The sequence below is a fragment of the Schistocerca cancellata genome, chromosome 5 (assembly GCF_023864275.1).
Source record: "Schistocerca cancellata isolate TAMUIC-IGC-003103 chromosome 5, iqSchCanc2.1, whole genome shotgun sequence".
Lineage (NCBI taxonomy): Eukaryota > Metazoa > Arthropoda > Insecta > Orthoptera > Acrididae > Schistocerca > Schistocerca cancellata.
In genome coordinates, this window is record NC_064630.1 from 664,821,110 (window position 1) to 664,847,063 (window position 25,954).

Sequence of the window (25,954 nt, forward strand, 5' to 3'; positions counted from 1 at the left end):
GAAAGGTAGGGCAGAAAGTGTGTTACTGGGAACAGTCCAGTGATAGGGTTGTTCTTATCAGAATCGACAGCAAACCAACACCGACAGTGATAGTTCAGGTATATTGGCCGAAGTCACAATCTGAAGATGAGGAGATAGAGAACGAATACGAGGATACTGAAAGGGTAATTCAGTACGTAAAGGGAGATGAAAATTCTAATTGTCATGGAGGAATGGATTGCAGTGATATAGGAAGGAGTACAAGAAAAGGTTACAAGAGAATTTCGAATTGGGACAAGTAATGAGACAGGAGAAAGACTAATTGAGTTCTGTAATAAATTTCAGCTAGCAGTAGCGAATACTCTGTTCAAGAATCACAAGAGGAGGAGCTATTTTTGGAAAAGGCCTGATGATGCAAGAATATTTCGGTTAGATTACATCATGGTATGCGTATATTTCGAAATCGGATACTGGATTGTAAGTCTTACCCAGGACAGATATAGGCACAGATCACAAAGTAGTAGAGATGAAGAGTGGTCTGAAGTTTCAGAGATTATTCAGGAGGAAACATTACACAATGTAATGTGGGATACAGAAGTACTAAGGATTGACGAGATACGCTTGAAGTTCCCTAAGGCTATATACACAGCAGTAAGGGATAGCTCAATTGGCAGCACAGTTGAAGAGGAACGGATATTTGCAAAAAGAGTAATCACAGAAGTTGGAAAGAAAAACATAGGTACAAAGAATGTACCTGCGAAGAAAACATAGAAGAAATACTTCAGTTGATCGATGAAAGAAGGAAGTACAAAAAAATGTTCAGGGAAATTCAGGAATGCAGAAATACAAGTCACTGAGGAATGAAATTAATAGGAAGTGCAGGAAAGCTAAGACGAAATGGCTGCATGAAAAATGTGAAGAAATCGACAAAGAAATGATTCTCGAAAGGACTGACTTAGCACATAGGAAAATCAAAACACACCTTCAGTGAAATTAAAGGTAAGGGTGGTACCATTAAGAGTGCAACAGGAATTCCACTATTAAATGCAAAGGAGAGAGCGGGTAGTACACTGAAAGCGTCTATGAAGAGGAAGGTTTGTCTGATGTGATAGAAGAAGAAACAGAATTCGATTTAGAAGAGATGGGGGAACAGTATTAGAATCAGAATTTAAGAGAGTTTTGGAGGACTTAAAATCAATTAAGGCAGAAGGGATGGATAAAATTCCTTCAGAATTTCTAACATCATTGGGGGAAGTGGCAACAAACCGACTATTCACGATAGTGTGTAGAATGTATGAATCTGACGACATACTACCTGCCTTTCGGAAAAATATCATCCACACAATTCTGAAGACTGCAAGAGCGGAAAAGTGCACACAATTAACTTAACAGCTCAAGCATCCAAGTTTCTGACAACCATAATATACAGAAGAATGGAAAAGAAAATTGAGGGTGTGTTAGATAACGATCAGTTTGGCTTTAGGAAAGGTAAAGGCAGGAGAGAGGCAATTCTGACGTTACAGTTCATAATGGAAGCAAGACTAATGAAAAGTCAAGACACGTTCGTAAGATTTGTCGACTTGGAAAAGCCGTTCGACAGTGTAAAATGGTGCAAGATGTTCGAAATTCTGAGAAAAGAAGTGGTAACCTATAGGGTGATACGGGTAATATACAATATGTACAAGAGCCAAGAGGAAGTAATAAGAAAGAACGAAGTGCTGTTTCGCTCCTACTATTCAGTCTGTACATCGAAGAAGTAATGATGCAAATAAAAAGAGTCAGGAGTGGAATTAAAATTCAAGGCGAAATTATATCAATGATACGATTCGCTGATGACACTGCTATCTTGAGTGGAAGTGAAGCAGAATAACATGATCTGATGAATGAAATGAACAGTCTAATGAATAGAGAATATGGACTGAGAGTAAATAAAAAAAGACGAAAGTAATGAACAGTAGCAGAAATGAGAACAGCGACAAACTTAAACTCACGATTGACGGTCATGAGGTAGATGAACTAAAGGAATTCTTCTACCCAGGCATCAAAATAACAAATGACAGACAGAGCAAAGAGGACATCAAAAGCAGACTATTAGGGAAAAAGGGCATTTCTGGCCAAGAGGAGTTTGTTAGTATGGCAGTGAAATATGAACTGAGGGAAAACCGGGACAGAAGAGAATCGAAGCATTTGAGATGTGTTGTTACAGACGAATGTTGAAAATTACGTGGACTGATAATGTAAGGCATGTGGCGGTTCTGCGCAGAATCGGAGAGGAAAGGAATGTATGGGAAACACGGACATGGAGAAGGGCAGGATGAAAGGGCATCTGTTAAGACATGAGGGAATGACTTCCATGGTACTAGAGAGAGCTATAGAGGGCAAAAACTGTACAGGAACACAGAGACTTAGTTGTACGTGCTACCCTGAGATGAAGAGGTTGGCGTAGGAGGGGAATTCTAGGCTGACCGCATTAAAGCAGTCAGAAGACTGAGGACTAAAACAAAAAAAAGTGAAAAGTGGCAGCAGTTTTATAATCTTTGCCACAGGAAGCTTAGTTCCTGAGCACAGTTGTGAAAGAGATATCTTTGGGTTACCATAGTCAGTTGATGTTACGTGTAGATAACGTCACTTTCTGGTTGTGTGGCAAGTTGTATGGTGCAAGTGTTTGCTTTAGCTTTTGCTGCTGTCTGTGATGATGCGGAGATTAGTTTGGGTATAACGTTTCCTTCTTTTCGGGGTGCTCTGAATGCGGTAATATCCTCCATCGCATTTGCATTTTCTGCGATCAGAAATAATTGAGCTCAGGAAGAATTTGAATTTCGATAGTTATACTGTACGAAGATTATTCTTCGTTAACATAGCATGGACAACTACAGCATAATTACCTTGAATGGATTCAGGAAATTATTATGTCACTCTTTACCCTTTTAAATGTATTCAACGCAGAATCCGTACCAAGTGTAAATTGTTCTATTTACTCAGTTTTATGTTTCCTTGGTCTGTCCACAGATGAACTGTGTTTAACAGAGATATTTTCATGCTTTCAAAGACTAATCTTTTAACGGTTCATGATTTCTGAGTTAAAATGCAAGAACTAAATCCAAACAGGCATTTGATTTACTTACTTCGTGTTTCAGTTTTATGACTGAAAACCTACTGAGTACTGCAGGTTCAAAAAATGGCTCTGAGCACTATGGGACTTAACTACTGAGGTCATCAGTCCCCTAGAACTTAGAACTACTTAAACCTAACTAACCTAAGGACATCACACACATCCATGCCCGAGGCAGGATTCGAACCTGCGACCGGAGCGGTCACGCGGTTCCAAACTGACGCGCTTAGAACCGCACGGCCACACCGGCCGGCTGAGTACTGCAGGGCTCACACGCATTGTACATTGCGTGCTTTACTTAGTAAGTATTGCTTATCGCCCCTTTCAGCAAAATCCGCGTGATTTATTTCAGGTCAACGAGCAGCAAAGTCTTACGTCAAAGGTAATGTATCAGAGCAGAGTTGAGCTTCGTTATCTTGTTACGCAGGGTAAGAATTAACATCACGGCCATGACGAAACATTGTGTGGAGTGTTCTATACGGATTAAGATTATTATCAGTAATTGCACACGGTTGTTCTGCGTATCAGTCAGTATCAAAATCTCGATTGTTCAAAGGTTATCAGTCACACATGGCACGTCACAATTACTGTTAGATTCACAACATTGTTTTAGAATATTCTATGTGACTGTACACGGTACAGCCACATTAATGGGACGTCAGTGTGCAATAACCATTTACAGACGGTAGGTGGCATCACTAGCAGTGGAGGATAAATAAAGCGGAAAAGAGTGCAGTCGTTGTATTGCGGGAACGGAGCGACTTATCTGACGTCCAAAAGGGCATGATCATTGGCTTTCGGGCCAAGGGTGCAAGCTTTTGAGAAACGGCTAACTTTGAAAACTGGTCGCGTGCCGTTGTGGTTAAAGTACACAGTGCATGGCAAGCTGGCGCTGAGGCAACTCTGGTGGTCCACGGACCGCAGGGTGAACAACGGCTGCGGAGGTGTGTACGGGAGAACACTCATGCAACTGTTGACCAACTGACAGCCCAGATGAACGAATGGACTACCAACAATATCTCCTCAACGATCGTTCAGCGAACGTTGCTGCATATGGGCTTCTGCAGCAGGCGCCTTTTTCGTGCACCCGTTCTGATTCTTGTTCATGGCCGACTAACAAGGGGAGGCCACGACATTTGGAACGCGGATTTATTGCAAACTTCGTACACTCGTAGTACCCCATGAGGACAACAAAATGTGTAGGCAGTAGCGCCTACTTCTCAAGCGTTATTGAGAAAATCGCAAGATAATTTCGGACGTTAAATATACAGGGTGTTACAAAAAGGTACGGCCAAACTTTCAGGAAACATTCCTCACACACAAATAAGGAGAAGATGTTATGTGGACATGTATCCGGAAATGTTTAATTTAAATGTTAGAGCTCGTTTTAGTTTCGTCGGTATGTACTGTACTTCCCCGACTCACCGCCAGTTGGCCCAATTGAAGGAAGGTAATGTTGACTTCGGTGCTTGTGTTGACATGCGACTCATTGCTCTACAGTACTAGCATCAAGCACATCAGTACGTAGCATCAACAGGTTAGTGTTCATCACGAACGTGGTTTTGCAGTCAGTGCAATGTTTACAAATGCGGAGTTGGCATATGCCTATTTGATGTATGGATTAGTACGGAACAATAGCCGTGGCGCGGTACGTTTGTATCGAGACAGATTTCCAGAACGAAGGTGTCCCGACAGGAAGACGTTCGAAGCAATTTAGCGGCGTCTTAGGGAGCACGGACCATTCCAGCCTATGACTCGCGACTGGGGAAGACCTAGAACGACGAGGACACCTGCAATGGACGAGGCAATTCTTCGTGCAGTTGACGATAACCCTAATGTCGGCGTCAGAGAAGTTGCTCCTGTACAAGTTAACGTTGACCACGTCACTGTATGGAGAGTGCTACGGGAGAACCAGTTGTTTCCGTACCATGTACAGCGTGTGCAGGCACTATCAGCAACTGATTGGCCTCCACGGGTACACTTCTGCGAATGGTTCATCCAACAGTGTGTCAGTCCTCATTTCAGTGCAAATTTTCTCTTTACGGATGAGGCTTCATTCCAACGTGATCAAATCGTAAATTTTCACAATCAACATGTGTGGGCTGACGAGAATCCGCACGCAATTGTGCAGTCATGTCATCAACACAGATTTTCTGTGAACCTTTGGGCAGGCATTGTTGGTGATGTCTTGATTGGGCCCCATGTTCTCCCACCTACGCTCAATGGAGCACGTTATCGTGATTTCATACGAGATACTCTACCTGTGCTGCTAGAACATGTGCCTTTACAATTACGACACAACATATGGTTCATGAACGATGGAGCTCCTGCACATTTCAGTCGAAGTGTTCGTACGCTTCTCAACAACAGATTCGGTGACCCATGGATAGGTAGAGGCGGACCAATTCCATGGCCTCCACGCTCTCCTGACCTCAACCCTCTTGACTTTCATTTATGGGAGCATTTGAAAACTCTTGTCTATGCAACCCCGGCACCAAATGTAGAGACTCTTCGTGCTCGTATTGTGGACGGCTGTGATACAATATGCCACTCGCCAGTGCTGCATCAGCGCATCAGCGATTCCATGCAACGGAGGGTGGATGCATGTATCCTCGCTAACGGAGGACATTTTGAGCATTTCCTGTAAGAAAGTGTTTGAAGTCACGCTGGTACGTTCTGTTGCTGTGTGTTTCCATTCCATGATTAATGTGATTTGAAGAGAAGTAATAAAATAAGCCCTAACATGGAAAGTAAGCGTTTCCGGACACATGTCCACATAACATATTTTCTTTCTTTGTGTGTGAGGAATGTTTCCTGAAAGTTTGGCCGTACCTTTTTGTAACACCCTGTATACCTGCGCGTGACCATTTTTAACATGAAGCAGCGGCAGCCGAGTGGGGCCGGCACGGTAGCTCAGCGTGTTCGGTCAGAGAGCTGGTTGGCCTCTGTAATAAAAAACTGAGTGAAGAGATCAACAACGAACTTGAACGGATGTCATGTGACGTCCGCAACGACCAAACACAGCGATCGACAAAAAAAAGATAAAAAGTGGTTAGCGTTCAAGTCCCGTAATCGCTGGATCGATAGATTGAGTCCCGTTCGTCAGTTTCTTTTTTTATTTTCAACACAGTCATTTTCTTTACTATTTATGTTACAATTCATGTAATGGGAAAAATACGTGTAATCGGATGAACTTTTATTAAATTTACTATGTTATTTGGCTGTCTACAAATTTTTATTATCACAAATAATATAATGTTTATAAATATCGACTAGTAAACGACCAAATGCATAAAGTGATACTGGAAATGTATGCATATCAGTCATTTGAGAAATCCCTTATACCTGGAAGGAGCTCGAAACTACCTTGTTACCTGCAAGTTTTGACCGGCACACACGGCTTTCGAAAGATGTACAATCATTCGTCGTTTTATACATTACGAGAACAAGTTGCAGGATGGTATTTTTAGTCAAAACATGGAAAACATAATTATGAATATTATATTATTTGTGATAATCAAAATTTGTAGACTGCCAAATTACATTGGTAAATTTAATAAAAGCTCATCCGATTGCACGTATTTTCCCATTATATCAATTGTAATATAAATAGTAAAGAAAATGACTGTATTGACAATAAAACAAACTGACGCTCGGGACTCGATCCAGCGATACAGCGATTACGGTGCTTGAACGCTAACCACTCAGCTGCCGCAGCTTCATGGTAAAAGTGGCCACGCGCAGGTATATATCTGACGACTGAAATTATCTTGCTATTTCTCAATAACGCTTCAGAAGTACGCGCTACTGCTTACACATTTTGTTATCCTGATGGAGTACTACGAGTGTACGAAGTTAGCAGTAAGTCCGCGTTCCAAACGTCGTGGCTTTCCCTTGTAAGACTGGAATTCGCACGGCTATACCGCAGTTGGACGTCGATTGAGATTAAACATTTTTTGTGCTCGATCGGGCTGATAGTCGTTAGCGTGTACGGCGTGAAACGTCTCAGTCGGAAGGGTTTAGGCTGGGTGATCGAGCATTGTGGTCTTGGGAATGTTTTCATGGTATTCTCTGGTTGATCTCATCATTCTGGACGGCACAACTAACGGACACAATGCTATCCACCAGCAGGACAATGCAATGTGTCACATAGCTCTCAGCGTATGTGCGTGCTTCGAAGAGCACCAGGATGAATTTACCGTACTGCTGTGGTCGCCAGACTTCCCAGATTTAAACCCGATCCTCAACCAAGAAACCTAGTGTAGATGGCCACATCACTGGATATGGCATGGGTTAACGCCCCTATCGGTACGTCCAGGACCTCATTGACACTCTTTCTACACGTCTTGTGTTTCCTACGTTGGTTAAAGATTTCACAGCAGTCACATCTGGAATCATTAACTCTATAAAAGATTACGTAGATTCGGTGAAAGTGCAAACACGATGCTTCAAAAGCGCAAATTTGAAGGTTTCAAGGCCAATACAGTCTAGCACGTTCCGAAATTTCTTCGGATCACAAATTTATCGTCCCAGAAGTAGCCTATATTAGCCTTATTGTTCTCCTGTAAATAATTCGTCTTGATATTTAGCAACCATTACATTTTAAAGTGATGGTTCTGTTATCAGCAGTTGCTTTCTTTGAAATTTAGGTTCTTGAAGTCTTAATGTGTTTCGTCTATGTCTTATGTTTGACCAGTTGCAATAGTTTTATCGTGAAGAGCATGTACGTATTATTAATAAAATAAAGAACAAAATTGAATCACTGATCGTATGAATATTTCGGAGCTGTCAGAGCGTTTAAAAATGTAAAATGCAACTAATTTTGTGTAGTGTGAGTAACAAAAGAATGGTTCAAATGGCTCTGAGCACTATGGGACCTAACATCTGAGGTCATCAGTCCCCTAGAACTTAGAACTGCTTAAACCTAACTAACCTTAGGACATGGCGCATATCCATGCCCAAGGCAGGATTCCAACCTGCGACCGTAGCGGTCGCGAGGTTCCAGACTCAAGCTCCTAGAACCGCTCGGCCACACAGCCGGCTTAGTGTGAGTAGCTTCACGATGGAGAGAGACAGTGATGATGATGATGTTTGGTTTGTGGGGCGCTCAACTGCGTGGTTATCAGCGCCCGTACAATTTCCCAACCTTTGCTCAGTCCAATTTCGCCACTTTCCTGGATGATGATGAAATGATGAGGACAACACAAACACCCAGTCATCTCGAGGCAGGTGAAAATCCCTGACCCCGCCGGGAATCGAACCCGGGACCCCGTGCTCGGGAAGCGAGAACGCTACCGCGAGACCACGAGCGGCGGACGGAGAGAGACAGTGACAGAAAACATATTTTGAAGAATAAAGTAGTGAAAGTCGAACATCGCGTGCATAAGCTCGTGTCATGAAGTCATAAATGTGTTGTATGATTAAAATATGAGAACAGTGGACAGCGTAAACGTGAAATTATCTCGTCTCCCAGCAACTGTTCTAGCTTGAAGCTTGTAAATAAATTTTGCCCACGGTTTCACAAATCGTATTAAATGAGTGCCCAGGCGCTGTATGCATAATTCATTTCTCCAAATTTGCTTTGCAAAGCGGCAGAAGCAGCTGTAGAAACTGACGCTGCTTGTAATCTAAATCCGTCCGGTTCAAAATCAGCGCTTAATCTGCAGCACATGCGAAGGCTTCGTACGTCACTCACCCGGACCTGACCCGTGTTCTACAAAGGGCGGCATGGCGGCCAGATGCTACTGGCGAAAGCCGTTTTTTGATGAAGTCTACCGTAATTCGTGATTGCTTTCCTCCACCCGTCAACTGATGTGAAATTATAAAAGCATCGAGATCAACACTGAAGCAGATAGTGGACTAGTTAATAAATCCTGAGCGGCGAACATGTTAAATTTCATTTGAAGAACAGGTTATTCTGCCTCTGTGATGGATAATTGTTTCGTACGACTAAAATCTCTGTGCTGAAGAGTTATACGTCATTGTCAAAAACAGGAATTCATTATTCGTATATGAGCTTGTTCAGTTGTATTTCTATGAAACTGGTGTCTCCGATAACGATGAGTGTCCAGGAATTAGATTAGATCTTGTCCTATTTCCAGAAAGATATACAGGGTGATTTAAAAAGAATACCACAACTTTAGGAATTTAAAACTCTGCTACGACAAAAGGCAGAGCTACGCACTATCTGTCGGCGAATTAAGGGAGCTATAAAGTTTCATTTAGTTGTACATTTGTTCGCTTGAGGCGCTGTTGACTAGGCGTCAGCGTCAGTTGATGCTACGATGGCGACCGCTCAACAGAAAGCTTTTTGTGTTGTTGAGTACGGCAGAAGTGAATCGACGACAGTTGTTCAGCGTGCATTTCGAACGAAGTATGGTGTTAAACCTCCTGATAGGTGGTGTATTAAACGTTGGTATAAACAGTTTACAGAGAATGGGTGTTTGTGCAAAGGGAAAAGTTCTGGACGGCCGAGAACGAGTGATGAAAATGTAGCACGCATCCAGCAAGCATTTGTTCGCAGCCCAAGAAAATCGACTCGCAGAGGTAGCAGAGAGCTGCAAATTCCACAATCAACTGTACGGAGAGTCCTACGAAAAAGGTTAGTTATGAAACCTTACCGTCTGAAATTGGTTCAAGCACTGCTAAGATTAAAAGAATCGATTTCTGTGATTTTATCCTTGCTCAAATGGAAACAGATGAATCTTTCGTTTCAAAGATTGTGTTTAGTGATGAAGCAACTTTCCACACTAACGGGAAAGTCAACCGTCACAATGTCTGTATATGGGGCACTGAGAATCCGCGGGAAACAACTCAGTATGAACGTGACTCGCCTAAGGTGAACGTTTTCTGTGCCATTTCAGCCAATGAAGTTTTTGGTCCCTTTTTCTTCGAAGGACTACAGTATCTGGAGATGTTAGAGAATTGGCTGTTCCCTCAGCTCGAACAAGAAGCACAACAATTCATATTTCAGCAGGATGGAGCGCCACCATATTGGCACTTATCTGTCCGTAACTACCTGAACGTCAACTACCCGAGGCGATGGATCGGCCGCCAGGCAGCCCGTGACAGAGCACTTCATCACTGGCCTCCAAGAAGCCCTGATCTTACCCCCTGCGATTTTTTCTTATGGGGGTATGTTAAGGATATGGTGTTTCGGCCACCTCTCCCAGCCGCCATTGATGATTTGAAACGAGAAATAACAGCAGCTATCCAAACTGTTAGGTCTGATATGCTACAGAGAGTGTGGAACGAGTTGGAGTATCGGGTTGATATTGCTCGAGTGTCTGGAGGGGGCCATACTGAACATCTCTGAACTTGTTTTTGAGTGAAAAAAAAACCTTTTTAAATACTCTTTGTAATGATGTATAACAGAAGGTTATATTATGATTCTTTCATTAAATACACATTTTTAAAGTTGTGGTATTCTTTTTGAATCACCCTGTATAATAGCAGAAGACAGGCATTAAATACTACCGCACGGCGTGACGCTAAAGAAATAACGGTGGTTTAACAAAGCAGAAAACGTAGCAAGCTTGGGTATTTCCTCACAAGTTACATTATAAAAAAGATGACGTATCACGAAGAAATTATTCAAATGGGTCGGTAATCGGTAGATGTGATATACGCGTACAGACTGATCACAGTTGCAAAAAAATGCGTGATTTATGCGAGAGAAAGTGCTTCACGTACTGAACAAGTCAATAACGCGATGATACACCTCTGACTCTTATACAAGTAGTTATTCAGCTTCGCACTGATTGATAGCTCTGTTGGCTGTGTTCCTGAGGGACATCGTGCCAGGTTCTGTCCAATTGACGCGTTCGATCGTCAATATCCCGAGTTGGCTCAAGGGCCCTGCCCATAATGCTCCAAAAATTCTCCATTGGGGAGGAATCCGGCGACCTTGCTGGCCAAGGTAGGGTGTGACAAGGACGAAGACATGCAGTAGGAATTCTCTCCACGTGCGGGTTGATACGACATTGCTGAAGTGCTAGCTCAGCATGGCTAGCCATGAAGGGCAAGGAAACTGGGAGTAGAATATCCTCTACGTACCGCTACGCTATAAGGGAGCTGCGTGTGACAACCAAAGGGTGTTTCCAGCCTGTAATCTCATATTCTGCAGTGATGAGTCCCGCTTCGAATTCAGCCCCGATGACCAACAAAGACGTGTCTGGAGACGTACGGGACAGCATTGGGATACCAAACTGCTTGTTCCAAATCATACGGCTCGACAACCAGAGGTGATAGTCTGGTGCGCCATTTCTTTTCATAGAAGCAACCCTTTGGTTGTCATCGCTGTACGCGTACACTACAGCGGTTGTTGTTGTTGCGATCTTCAGTCCTAAGACTGGTTTGATGCAGCTCTCCATGCTACTCTATCCTGTGCAAGCTTCTACATCTCCCCGTACCTATTGCAACCTACATCCTTCTGAATCTGCTTAGTGTATTCATCTCTTGGTCTTCCTCTACGATTTTTACCCTCCACGCTGCCCTCCAATACTAAATTGGTGATCCCTTGATGCCTCAGAACGTGTCCTACCAACCGAACCCTTCTTCTTGTCAAGTTGTGCCACAAACACCTCTTCTCCCCAATTCTATTCAATAGCTCCTCATTAGTTATGTGATCTACCCATCTAATCTTCAGCATTCTTCTGTAGCACCACATTTCGAAAGCTTCTATTCTCTTCTTGTCCATACTATTTATCGTCCATGTTTCACTTCCATACATGGCTACACACCACACCAATACTTTCAGAAATGACTTCCTCACACTTAAATCTATACTCGATGTTAATAAAGTTCTCTTCTTCAGAAACGCTTTTCTTGCCATTGCCAGTCTACATTTTATATCCTCTCTACTTCGACCATCATCAGTTATTTTGCTCCCCAAATAGCAAAACTCCTTTACTACTTTAAGCGTCTCATTTTCTAATCTAATTCCCTCAGCATCACCCGACTTAATTCGACTACATTCCATTATCTTCGTTTTGCTTTTGTTGATGTTCATCTTTTATCCTCCTTTCAAGACACTGTCTATTCCGTTCAACTGCTCTTCCAAGCCCCTTGCTGTCTCTGACAGAATTACAATGTCATCGGCGTACCTCAGAGTTTTTATTTCTTCTCCATGGATTTTTATACCTACTCCGAACTTTTCATTTGTTTCCTTTAGTGCTTGCTCAGTATACAGATTGAATAACATCGGGGATAAGCTACAAACCTGTCTCACTCCCTTCCCAACCACTGCTTCTCTTTCATGCCCCACGACCCTTATAACTGCCATCTGGTTTCTGTACAAATTGTAAATGGCCTTTCGCTCCCTGTATTTTACCCCTGCCACCTTTAGAATTTGAAAGAGAGTATTCCAGTCAACATTGTCAAAAGCTTTCTCTAAGTCTACAAATGCTAGAAACGTAGGTTTGCCTTTCCTTAATCTTTCTTCTAAGATAAGTCGTAAGGTCAGTATTGCCTCACGTGTTCCAATATTTCTACGGAATCCAAACTGATCTTCCCCGAGATCGGCTTCTACCAGTTTTTCCATTCGTCTGTAAAGAATTCGCGTTAGTATTTTGCTGCTGTGACTTATTAAACTGATAGTTTGGTGATTTTCACATCTGTCAACACCTGCTTTCTTTGGGATTGGAATTATTATATTCTTCTTGAAGTCTGAGGGTATTTCACCTGTCTTATACATCTTGCTCACCAGATGGTAGAGTTTTGTCAGGACTGGCTCTCCCAAGGCCGTCAGTAATTCTAAATGGCTCTGAGCACTATAGGACTTAACATCTATGGTCATCAGTCCCCTAGAACTTAGAACTACTTAAACCTAACTAACCTAAGGACATCACACACATCCATGCCCGAGGCAGGATTCGAACCTACGACCGTAGCGGTCACGCGGTTCCGGACTGCAGCGCCTAGAACCGCACGGCCACCACGGCCGGCGTCAGTAATTCTAATGGAATGTTGTCTACTCCCGGGGCCTTGTTTCGACTCAGGTCTTTCAGTGCTCTGTCAAACTCGGACTCATCCGAAAACATAACCTGGGACCACTGTTCCACTGACCATGTACTGTGTTCTTAACACCAGGTTTTACGGGCTCTCCTGTGACTAGGGATCAGTGGAATGCACCTTGCACGTCTCCGGGCAAATAAACCATGCTTGTTCAGGGGTCTGCAGACTGTGTGTCTGGAGACGACTGTTCCAGTTGCTGCGGTAATGTCTCGAGCAAGGCTACCTGCAGTACTCCGTGGCCGTCTGCGGGCACTGATGGTGAGATATCGGTTGTCTTGTGGTGTTGTACACTGTGGACGTTCGGTACTGTAGCACCTGGACACGTTTCCTGTCTCTGGAATCGTTGCCATAATCTTGAGGTCACATTCTGTGTCACACGGAAGGCCTATGCTACGACTTGCTGTGTTTGACCAGCCTCCAGTCGCCCTAGTATTCTACCCCTCATAACGTCATCAATATGTGTTCTTTGAGCCATTTTCAACACACAGTCACCATTAGCACGTCTGAAAACGTCTGCACCGTACTCTGACATGCACCCACGCCACGCGGGATTAGCCGAGCGGTCTCAGGCACTACAGTCATGGGCTGTGCGGCTAGTCCTGGTGGAGGTTCGAGTCCTCCCTCGGGCCTGGGTGTGTTTGTTTGTCCTTAGGATAATTTAGGTTAAGTAGTGTGTACGCTTGGGGACTGATGACCTTAGTAGTTAAGTACCATAAGATTTCACACACATTTGAACATTTTTTGAACCTGCACCCACACACCTCTGCGGATGTGGACTGCTGCGAGCGCCACCGTGCGACGACCGCAGGTCAAATGCACCGCATGGTCACCCCACGAGGTGATTTAAACCCGCAAACCGTCCACCAGAGCGTTGTTTCACTATGTATCAGCATTATCCTTAATTTATGAGCATGAGTGTACTTACACGATAATGGGTAGGCTTATATGTCGACGGTATGAGCTTGGTCTTATTTGGAAATAAAGTTGTTGCCTTAACTGAGGTGCTTGCGGTTGACACAGTTATACCTACTGTACTCTTCGCCCTCATGCTTACGTTTAGTACTGGTCAGAGGAATCTGTCGTTTGTTTCTCTGTCAGTGTTAGTTGCATATCAATACTGATAGTAGTATTGATGGGTTTGTACGTTAACAGTGATACACAGCACTATGAACGGGTTTACTGGTACTGGTAAGTTCTATGTCAGTTTTTTTTCTTTTCTTCGGCATTGTTGATACACAACTGTTGTTCCTGGTCATATGTAGGAGTGAGCCTTAAGTCACTAATCTGGTCATGGTAAATAAACAATAAATAAATAAATGAGATTGGGTTTAATGGCGAAGAGTTGGCACATATTCACCTCGTGTATGGGTTTAGTAAATGCAATGGAAGAACAGCAACGACGATGCTACGCCCTACTGTTCCCGTAGTAACACAGTAATAGCGCATCTCGGAGTTCTTAAATTACTCTGTTTTGTGTCGCACGTTTTCGTGAATGAATATTAGGCCTACATGCTGTTTCACTATTCTGAAGGCCTTCTCACAGAAACAAAAATAATTGGGGTAACAGATCCAATAAATGATTATTGAATTATTATTCTGTAACGAGTCATCAGAGAACGCGGGATTCATTTTCCTAGCATACTCAGAAATTATCACCGAACAAAAACCATTATTTCATTATTATTATTATTATTATTACCACTGTTACTATTAGCTGTTATTATTGCCAGTTATTTCACTTTATTAACAACACAAATTATTGAGTTTATTTAAGAGTTAATCACTATCATTGTTACGGTCTCGATTATTTTATCATTATAACTAGTCTCACTATTATTATTTTATTGCCAATTATTATTTTTACTAATAACGCAAATTATTGTTGTTGTAACTTATGTAATATTTTTTGCGCGGGTTGTTCGTGGTCACATGTAAGAGCGGACCTTAAGCTCTAATCTGGTCAGGCTAAATAAGCAATCAGTGAATGAATGAATAAATAAATAACTTTTCAGTATCATCTACTGTTAAGAGCTTTGGGAGATGTGTTTCTTCAAGCACATGCACATCATTAGTAATAGTATTAAGCTCCCAAAAATGAGGTGACAAGTCCTGGCATACCCCTAATAACGTGACGGACCTTCTTTTGACCGAAATAGTTCAGCAGCTCGACGTGGCATGGGCTCAACAAGTCGGTGAAAGTCCCGTGCAAAAAGATTGAGCCACGCTGCCTCTATAGCCGTCCATAACTGAGAAAGTGTTGCCTGAGAAGGATTTTGTGTACTAAATGACCTCTCGATTATTCCCATAAATGTTCGATAGGATTCGTGTTGGGTGGTCTGGGTAGCCAAATCATTTCCTCGAATTGTCCACAATGTTCTTCAAACCAGCCGTGAACAGTTGTGGCCAGGTGATATGGCTCACTATCATTCATAAAAATTTCATCATTGTTTGGCGTACCTGCTGATGGTGTACAAGTAACCGAACATAGCCATTTCCAGTCAATGATCGGTTCATTTGGGCCAGAGGATACAGTCCATTCCATCTACAGACTACAGCATTATGGGGCCACCACCAGTTTGCATAGTGCCTTGTTGACACCTTGGGTCCATGGATTCGGCAGTTTGCGCCCCACTCGAACCCTACGATCAGCTCTTAGCAATTGAAATCGGTACTCATCTGATCACCCCACGGTTTTTCCGTCGTCTAGGGCCCAGTCGATATGGTCACGAGCGCAGAGAGGCATTGCGGGCGATGTTGTGCTGTTCGCAAATGCATTCGCGTCGCTCGTCTACTGACACAGCCAATTAACTTCAAATTTCACAGCACTGCGTTCGTTGTACCGCCGTACAGTGATTTCTGTGGTTATTTCATGCAGCGTTGCTTGTCGGTTAGCACTGACAACTCTTCCCAAACGACGCTGCTCTCGGATGTTAAGAGAAGGCCGTAATCCACTGCCTTGTCCATGGTGAGAGGTAATGCCCGTCTGGATCTGCCGAGGGCTGTTTGCAAGAGGGGTGCCCTCTTGAGGCCAATTTAGGAGGTACTTCACTGAGAAGTAGCGCCACCGATCACGAAAACTGACAACGGCTGGGACAGCGGTGCGCTGACTATACGCCAGTCCTGAGCCGCATACGGTGAAACCTAAAGGGCTGAGGATGACACGACGACTGGTAGTTACCTTTGGACCTTCAAGGCCTGTTCGGACAGTGTTGTATCTTCGGCACACTCTTGATACTGTGGATTTAGGAATACTGAATTCCCTAACGATTTCCGAAATGGAATGTTCCATGCATCTAGCTCCAACTACCATTCTGCGTTCAAAATCTGTTAATTCCCATCATGCGACAATAATCACGTAGGAAACCTTTCCACATGAATCACCTGTGTATAAATGACAATTCCGCCAACGCACTACCTTGTGTAAACGATACTACCGACATGTGTGTATGTACATATCCATATCAGATATCTTTTGTCATCTCAGTGTACGTATATCATCACAGACATGTGCTACGCTATGTACTGCATTAAAATTAATTTTCCTTAAAAATAAGAAGGTACCTGGATTCGGTTAAGAATGATTTTGAAGTAATAGGTTTAACATCAGAAGAGGCACCAATGTTAGCACTGAATAGGGGATCATGGAGGAACTGTATAAGGGGGGCTATGCTCCAGACTGAACGCTGAAAGGCATAATCAGTCTTAAATGATGATGATGAATATTTAAATATAATTTTAGTTATTGCTACCCTAGTTACCGTGAACATGATGGTGGAAGGAGACAGAAGGGAAGAAAATTACGGTTTAACATCACGTTGTCATCAGTTTATTGGCGACGGAGCACAAGTTCCGATTGTTTCAGGGATCGTCAAGGAAATCAGCCGTGCATTTTCGAAGGAACAGTCGCAGTATTTGCCTGACGCGATTTAGTGGAAATCAGCGAAATCTAATTTGGGATGCTCGGACGTGGATGTGAACCGTCATTCTCCGGACAGTGAGTCCACTGCGCTAACCACTGTGCCACCTCGATCGGTATGAAAGAAGAATAACTAACAGTAAATGCATGATGATTTAAGTAAAACTGGTTACATACATCCGAAGAAAATGGTAAAAATGAATGGAGAGTATTAAGGAACTATATTGAGCTGTTGCCCAGACATTTCGTGCATCGAACTCCTGATTTCACGTAGGTTATAAAGAAGCACTCCGTCTTCAGGCCACGAGTGGCCTACCGGGACCATCCTCAGAGGAGAATGCGGATAGGAGGGGCGTGGGGTCAGCACACCGCTCTCCCGGTCGTTATGATGGCATTCTTGACCGAAGCCGCTACTATTCGGTCGAGTAGCTCCTGAATTGGCATCACGAGGCTGAGTGCACCATGAAAAATGGCAACGGCGCATGGCGGCTGGATGGTCACCCATCCAAGTGCTGGCCACGCCCAACAGCGCTATACTTCGGTGATCTCACGGGAACCGGTGTATCCATTGCGGCAAGGCCGTTGCCCTTTCACGTAGATTATGCAAATTTAAATTTGAAAAACAATATTGTTAGCTTCTAAGAACACGTTTGTTGTGTGTCGGAATTCGTTCACCTGTTGAATTTCCAGTTTGTCACTCTTGCATTCAGCGACAAGCCGAAGGTGCCCACTTACCGTAGAGTTTGATGCTGCCGTCAGTGTCTCCCAGCGAGTTCTTGGAGACGCACCGGTAGGAGCCGAAGTCTGCTGGACCCACGGACTTGATCGTCAGCTTCATGTGCACCTTGTACGCGTTGTCCAGCAGCACTGGCTCGTATTTACCTCCTGCAATGGAAACAAACACCGACCGAACTGATACGTGGAAGAACTCGTACAGAGATTGCGATCTGCAGCCACTGAGAGAAGATGTCAGTTAACATGCTTTTTTTAAAATGTCAATCAAAAGAGTATTGCATCACCTCGGTTCCGAGAGTTCCGGAACCTGTACAGAAAATTGGAATAGTGATCAACATAAACATCATTTCTGCCCTTTTTATTGCTCATGAAAACCACACATTTCATGTTGTACCACCATACAGCGAGACCGTCAGAGGTGGTGGTCCAGACAGCTGTACACACCGGTACCTCTGATACCCAGTAACACTCCCTATTGCATTGATGCATGGCTGTGTTTGTTGTGGCATACTATCCATCAAGTTCATCAAGGCACTGTTGCTCCAGATTGTCCCACTCATCAACGGCGATTCGGCGTAGATCAAAATGGTTCAAATGGTTCTGAGCACTATGGGACTTAACTTCTGCTGTCATGAGTTCCCTAGAACTTAGAACTACTTAAACCTAACTAACCTAAGAACATCACACACATCCATGCCCGAGGCAAGATTCGAACCTGCGACCGTAACGGTCGCGCGGTTCCAGACTGTAGCGTCTAGAACCGCTCGGCCACTCCGGCCGGCTCGGCGTAGATCCCTCAGAGTGGTCGGTGGGTCAAGTCGTCCATAAACAGCCCTTTTCAATCTATCCTAGGCATGAATCTTCCTGGCTGATTAAAAGTGTGTGTCGGACCGAGACTCGAACTCGGGACCTTTGCCTTTCGCGGGCAAGTGCTCTACCATCTGAGCTATCCAAACAGGACTAACGTCCGTCCTCACAGCTTTACTTCTGCCAGTACTTCGTCTCCTACCTTCCAAGTCTCCTACCTTCCAAACTTTACAGAAGCTCTCCTGCGAACTTAGCTCTCCTGAAAGAAAGGATATTGCGGAGACCTGGCTTGGCCACAGCCTGCGGGATGCTTCCAGAATGAGATTTTCACTCTGTAGCGGAGTGTGCGCTGATATGAAACTTCCTGGCAGATTAAAACTGTGTGCCGGACCGAAACTCGAACTCGGGACCTTTGCCTTTCGCGGGCAAGTGTTGTAAAGTTTGGAAGGTAGGAGACGAGGTACTGGCAGAAACAAAGCTGTGAGGACGGACGTGAGTCGTGTTTGGGTAGCTCAGATGGTAGACCACTTGCCCGCGAAAGGCAAAGGTCCCGAGTTCGAGTCTCGGTCCGGCACACATTTTTAATCTGCCAAGAAGTTTCATATCAGCGCACACTCCGCTGCAGGGTGAATATCTCATTCAGGAAATATCCTAGGCATGTTCGATAGGATTCATGTCTGGAGAACATGCTGTCCACTCTAGTCGAGCGATGTGCTATCCTGAAGGAAGTCATTCACAAAATGTGCACGATGGGAGCGCGAATTGTCGACCATGAAGACGAATGGTTCAAATGGTTCAAATGGCTCTGAGCACTAGGGGACATAACTTCTGAGGTCATCAGTCCCCTAGAACTTAGAACTACTTAAACCTAACTAACCTGTGGACATCACACAGAAGACGAATGCCTCGCCAATATGCTGCCGATATGGTTGCACTATCGGTCGGAGGATGGCATTCACATATCGTACAGCCGTTACGGCGCCTTCCAAAACCACCAGCGGCGTACGTCGGCCCCACATAATGACACTCCGAAACATCAGGGAACCTCCACCTTGCTGCACTCGCTGGGCATTGTGTCTGAGGCGTTCAGCCTGATTGGGTTGCCTCCAAACACATCTCCGACGACTGTATGGTTGAAGGCATATGAGACACCCATCGGTGAAGAGAACGTGATGGCAATCCTGAGCGGTCCATTCGGCATGTTGCTGGCCCTGGCTGTACCGCGCTGCATGATGTCGTGGTTGCAAAGATGGACCTCGCCATGGACGTCGGGAGCAAGTTGCACATCGTGCAGCCTATTGCGCTCAGTTTTGTCGTAACACGAAGTCCTGTGGCTGCACGAAAAACGTTATTCAACATGGTGGCGTTGCTGTCAGGGTTCCTCTGAGCCATAATTCGTAGATAGCGGCCATCCTCTGTAGTGGTAGCCCTTGGGCAGTCTGAGCGAGGCATGTCATCGACGGTTCCTGTCTCTCTGTATCTCCTACATGTTCGAACAACATCGCTTTGGTTCACTCCAAGACGCTTGGACACTTACCTCTTTGAGAGCCTTTCTTGTCACATAGTAACAATGCGGACGCGATCGAACCACGGTATTGACCGTCTAGGCATGGCTGAACTGCAGACAATACGAGCCATGTGCATCCTTCCAGGTGGAACGACTGGAACTGATCGGCTGTCGGACCCCCTCCGTCTAATAGGCCCTGCTCATGTTTGGTTGTTTACATCTTTGGGCGTTTATAGTGACATCTCTGAACAGTCAGATTGACTGTGTCTGTGATAAAATATCCACAGTCAATGTCTACCTTCAGGAATTCTGCGAACCGAGGTGTGTACAATGAAATTCTTCATTTAGACTGAAAAGTCTATGTTGACGCTGCGAAGTATGCATTAAAGTTGACGTAGACTGCTACGGATGAACAGCATGAAGAGAATAGGTTTTTTTTTGTTTTTTGTTTTTTTTTTTTAGGAGAAAAAGATTGCTGAAATACTTTGTTCAGTTGTCCAGCTTAACGATGCTCGCAGCCCTATTATTGTCTGCAGTTTGTGAGCGCGCTACTGTACAGCTGCGAACTCACTCTCCACTCTGCGATTCCAGCATACGGAATTGGTAGCGACACTTGAAAAATACCAGAGGAAACAGTATCCCTGTACGACTTCCTATTGTAGGCTAGTGTCAAGTGCCTCGTCCGTTAACTGTAACTTTTCGCCGCAGTTCCTCCATAATAAGTTATTTAAGGGGGACGTTTGCGAAATCGCAGAACTTTGAAATAAACCTTATGAGGCCCAAATTTTTTAAGGTAGTGTAACTAAATTTGGCATTCGTTAAGAAACTTTATATGCATATACACATATGTTTGCTTGCTTAATGACGTTATACGTTTTTATTTATGAACAACTCAGATTTTTTCAGCAAGATGAGTAGAAATGTTCCGTGCCTGGAAAATCAGTCGGAAAGAAATTAATGTATTTTTGTACGAAGTTTGATCTATCATCACAAATATCTGTGGAACAGAATTTTGACATCTCTTTTGCTAGTCTTATAGCACCCAAATATCTGTGAAAAAACTGCACCAAATTTTAAGATTCTTGTACATAAATACCTTGCTATTCTATTACATAAAAATTCCTTCCATAGGTTGTTCCACTGTAGTATTGAGTAGTTGCATGCCAAATGTAAGTACCTTAACAACAGTGGTTTGTGAGGAAAATGTACACAAAGTATCAAAAATGTAAGTTACGGGAAACCTGAACCATACATTTACCAGTGCTTGCATTAGGCTTTACTTCATCTGAACTAGTGTAAACCTTAGGCATTCCGCCCTTAACCCTCAAGGAATATTTCCTTTGCTTGTCATCTTAGGTTAACCTGATTTTAAGGGGAATTGGAACGCTCTATCCCGACGATGTTAGATTTAGCGACTTAGCTTCCCTGTATTTCAGGAACCACTGTAGCCATTGGCATGAAACTTTTTTTCGGAAATACAACATCTTTAATTACACCGTTTAAACTTACATCATACATAACATTATGTCCCTGGTTCAAAATGGTTCTGAGCACTACGGGACTTAAAATCTATGGTCATCAGTCCCCTAGAACTTAGAACTACTTAAACCTAACCAACCTAAGGATATCACATAACACCCAGTCATCACGAGGCAGGGAAAATACCCGACCCCGCCGGGAATCGAACCCGGGAACCCGAGCGTGGGAAGCGAGAACGCTACCGCACGACCACGAGCTGCGGACTTTTGTCCTTCTTTTAGTTCAGTAGACTCATGATGTTACTACTCCCGGAAAATTTGAATACTCTACTCGAAGTAGTTTCTGAGATGGAAATACGGAAGCGTCCGATCCCGCCCGTCTGCTTTGACCCATGACGTCACAAATATGGCGGAAACAAAAACGAAAACACACACTTTCCACAAGAAGCCTAATGACACTAACGGGACAAGCGCGGGAAATGGGGTGCTTTGGGTGGGGGGAAAACTAAATATAAATAAATTTAGACGCCTTGCGTAGCTACAACGTGTAAGTGAAGACAGCCATGCATGAATACCCACCCACCTCCCCAGGGGTCGTAACCCCTGCAACCCATAGAAGATAAAGATGCTTCAGTGGCCGATTAGTGTTTTTTGTCTTTTTTTAAAAAAAATCTCACGGGATAGAACGAACAGATCAGAAAGATAAATATAATAAACTAAAACAGAAATTGGAGGAAACAGACAATTAAAATAAGTAATAAGTGTTTTTAAATTTAAAAAAAATCACACGAGATAGAACGAACAGATCAGAAAAGTAAATAAAATAAGATAAAACAGAACTGGAGACAGCCACACTCAAACCAAACTCCGCGCCGTCATGACGTCACACACAACACCCTTACGTCAAGGGTCAAAGCCGACGCGTGGGATCGGACGCTTCTGTCGACCCTCTGAGATGTAGGAGGAAATGCAACAGGAACGGCTTCTAAGGTTTCAGAAGACTGTAACTCAGGCTCATCCAAGAATTGCGCCCGGCGGCGCGCCCGCGCCCCTCGGGCGCAAGGCAATGTAGTTCAGCGCCCTGTCCGCGACCGTGTGTCGCTAGTGTCGGCATAGGAGCTGCGGAGCGAGTGAGGCAGCACAACACTGCGCTGAACTGGACTGTCCCGCAGTCAGATCCAACGTAAACAAAGTAACAGTGGAAGCGCACCTCTGTAAAAGAGGTCGATGAGCGGTTAAACAAGCAAAATTTACTGTTTAGGTAACAACTAGTGTTCGTGTGGCAGAATTACCACGTAAAGCTTTAGAAAACAATATCCAATACAAGAATCGAAGAACATCTTAGTTGTTTAGTGCCCCACAAAAATGGTTCAAATGTCTCTGAGCACTATGCGACTTAACATCTACGGTCATCAGTCCCCTAGAACTTAGAACTACTTAAACCTAACTAACCAAAGGACAGCACGCAGCACCCAGTCATCACGAGGCAGAGAAAATCCCTGACCCCGCCGGGAATCGAACCCGGGAACCCGGGCGTGGGAAGCGAGAACGCTACCGCACGACCACGAGCTGCGGACTGTGACCCACAGGTTCATTCTATTAGTACTGCACATGCACACTCGTCATTATGTGCAATAGGCGTCTTCTGAAAAATATGTCAGTTTCTTGAATGAACTAGAGTCATAAATATTATATTTTAGAAATAATTTTATGTAAGGGATATAGACTCTCATTCTTAGTGTCAGCAGTTACACGTAAATATCTTTTGTTATACTTCGGCTACATCTCTTTGTATCCCTTTTCAGAGTCTAGAAATCGAATCCTTAGTTTGCTGTTTTGTACGTAACAATTTTAACCGACCAAGTTTGAATACTTATTAAAAAATAGAAATAAGGTTATAAAGCTCTTTAATTCTTACAATCAAGATTGTTGAAGAAGACAATTACGTACGAAGCACGTGTACAGCGGCATGGCGAGGCTGGGCGGGCGGTCGGCACGGCCAGCTAAGCGACACGGTTCGGCCACTGCGACAACAAACGAATTCGCCCGGGGCGCTGGCCGCGGGCGATCGCGGGCGCTAGCGCCCCAGGGGCACAGTTTGCACGAGCCTGCTGTAACTCAATATATGCTTAATTTTTTATTTTTAGTCACTCAGAACCACGCTGCACCATACTGTATATCATCCTCTTGATCTTTTTCGAAGTTTTTTCTTCTTTCTGGACTCCTTGGTGCCCAACTGTGCTGCATACTCTGCCTCTATTGCATTCTATTGTATTGTATTGAACTGGGGACCTAGAAACGACGGAGAGGCTTCGTCCCCGCCTTAGCCCTCAGTGGTTCATTACCCCACAACAGGCTACAGCAGTCCACTCACCCCACCGCCGCTCCACACTGAACCCAGGGTTATTCGGCCCCCAGTGGACTCCCCTGGGAACTTCTCACACCAGACGAGTGTAACCCCAAATGTTTGCGTGGTAGAGTACTTGTGGTGTACGTGTACGTGGAGACAGTGTTTGCGCAGCAATCGCCGACATAGTGTAACTGAGGCGGAATAAGGGGAGCCAGCCTGCATGCGCCGAGGCAGATGGAAAACCGTTGTAAAAACCGACTGGCCGGCACACCGGACATCGACACTAATCCGCTGGGCGGATTCGAACCGGGTATCGGCACGCCTTCCCGCTCGGCAAACAGTGTGGCTAACTGGGCAGCCACACTCTATCAGTGCGAACCTTGGCCATCCGCTCTAGGTCTCTGATGCAGTTTGCTCCAGGACTAATTCCCGTATGCTGTTGCATTTTCACCCTACCAATACTACCATCATTAAAAGCAGTAACAGCATCACTGACCCCCCACCCCAACTTTAGGGTCTTAATTTCAACAAAAACATTTTTTTCGTAAGCGAGTCCTTATAAGATTACTGAAGGACTCATTGGGATTTTGAGTCTGTCCATGCAGACACTTCTTCAGTTATTCAGGATTTGCCAGATCTCTGTAAAGAGGTTATATGATATCCATGACTGCTGCTGGGATGGAAGGTTTAAGGCTGTGTGAACTGTTTGAGTACTGGGCATTGCGGTAATTGCACAATGAATCAGCTCCAGGAGGGCAAAGGTGGAGTACTGGTTTTTCATCAGTTGACTGTCTGTGGAAGAAGATAGCCCGTACTGCATGCTTCATTTTCAACAAATCCTCAGTATTATTTCTAATAGTCATCCCATAACACTGCTGTAGTTCATTAACCATTTTGTGTGCCAGACTACCTCTTATGGTTTTACCATCAGAAAGTTTCTTGTCTCTCAAACTTTGTTTCAACTTCCTCAGGCTGGTGCATATATATATATATATATATATATATATATATATATATATATATATATATATATATATATATATATCATTTTATTCGTAAAATTGCATATTTTATTTAGAGATAAAAATCCGAAAATGTGAAAAAAAATTTTTTACGTTCTAACTCCTCTTAAAGTTGATTAGCAATAACGTCAGCATCAACATTTCTCCCGTTAGCAGCCGCGCGGGGAAGACGCGTGGTCTACGGCGACTTGTCACGGTCCGCGCGGCTCCTCCCGTCGGAGGTTCGAGCCCTCCCTCGGGCATGGGTGAGTGTGGTGTTCATAGTGTAAGTTAGTTTAAGTTAGATTAAGTAGTGTGTAGGCTTAGGGACCGATGACCTCGGCTGTTTGGTCCCATATGCCCTTACCACAAATTCCCAAATTTTTTCTCCCGTTATCGATTTCCTTCCGACAGTGTGAAAGCTCCTGGATCACGTCAGAGCCACGGCAGACTTCGTAGTCTTCGAATATTAGGTCAGTTAAAAATTAAACAAGTATGATAAGGTACAATTTCAACAGAACCTGTAGAGACAAATGTCGCCTAGCGGAATGGTTTTCATATCAGAGACTTGTAACTTGCATTAGGATTTCCTGTTTTTCCATCCACGCACTTTCGTAGAAATTCTGGATCTGCTAAACACCTAAATATTCTTCACATTGTGATTGCCAAAATTAGAAGAAAACACCACAGGACTAAATAATATGAGTAAGTACATAACAAGGAAGGGGCGTGGCCCCTTGCAAGATTTTCCAATAATTATTTTTATCACACATGGGAGTGGAACTGGAACTTAATATTCTGGAATTAAAATTTTAATACCATGCAGTAAATCAAGACCCAATAAAAAATTTTCACTATTTCGTTCGCTTCTACGTACGTTCCCCCTTAAAGGCAGAAAAAACATTTCCATTGAAGTTTCTAACACATCTTTAGTAAAATTTAATATACTCGTATTAATTCACTTTCATGGCGAGCAGTTCCTTTACAGTCAGTACGTTTTATATTATTTCAATTTAAAAGTTGCTTTCTGCCAACTGTCTTTCAGAGCGCGTCAG

The 25,954-nt window shown here is 43.9% G+C and overlaps 1 protein-coding gene across 1 annotated transcript in view; it reads right to left on the reverse strand.

The window, feature by feature from the left end:
• Nucleotides 1-25,954, reverse strand: part of LOC126188754 (neurotrimin-like) — a 336,147-nt gene that overhangs the window by 86,398 nt on the left and 223,795 nt on the right. Inside the window, exon 5 of the mRNA XM_049930363.1 lies at nt 17,757-17,906. Coding sequence (XP_049786320.1) covers nt 17,757-17,906 — 150 coding nt within the window. The remainder of the gene's footprint in view (nt 1-17,756; nt 17,907-25,954) is intronic.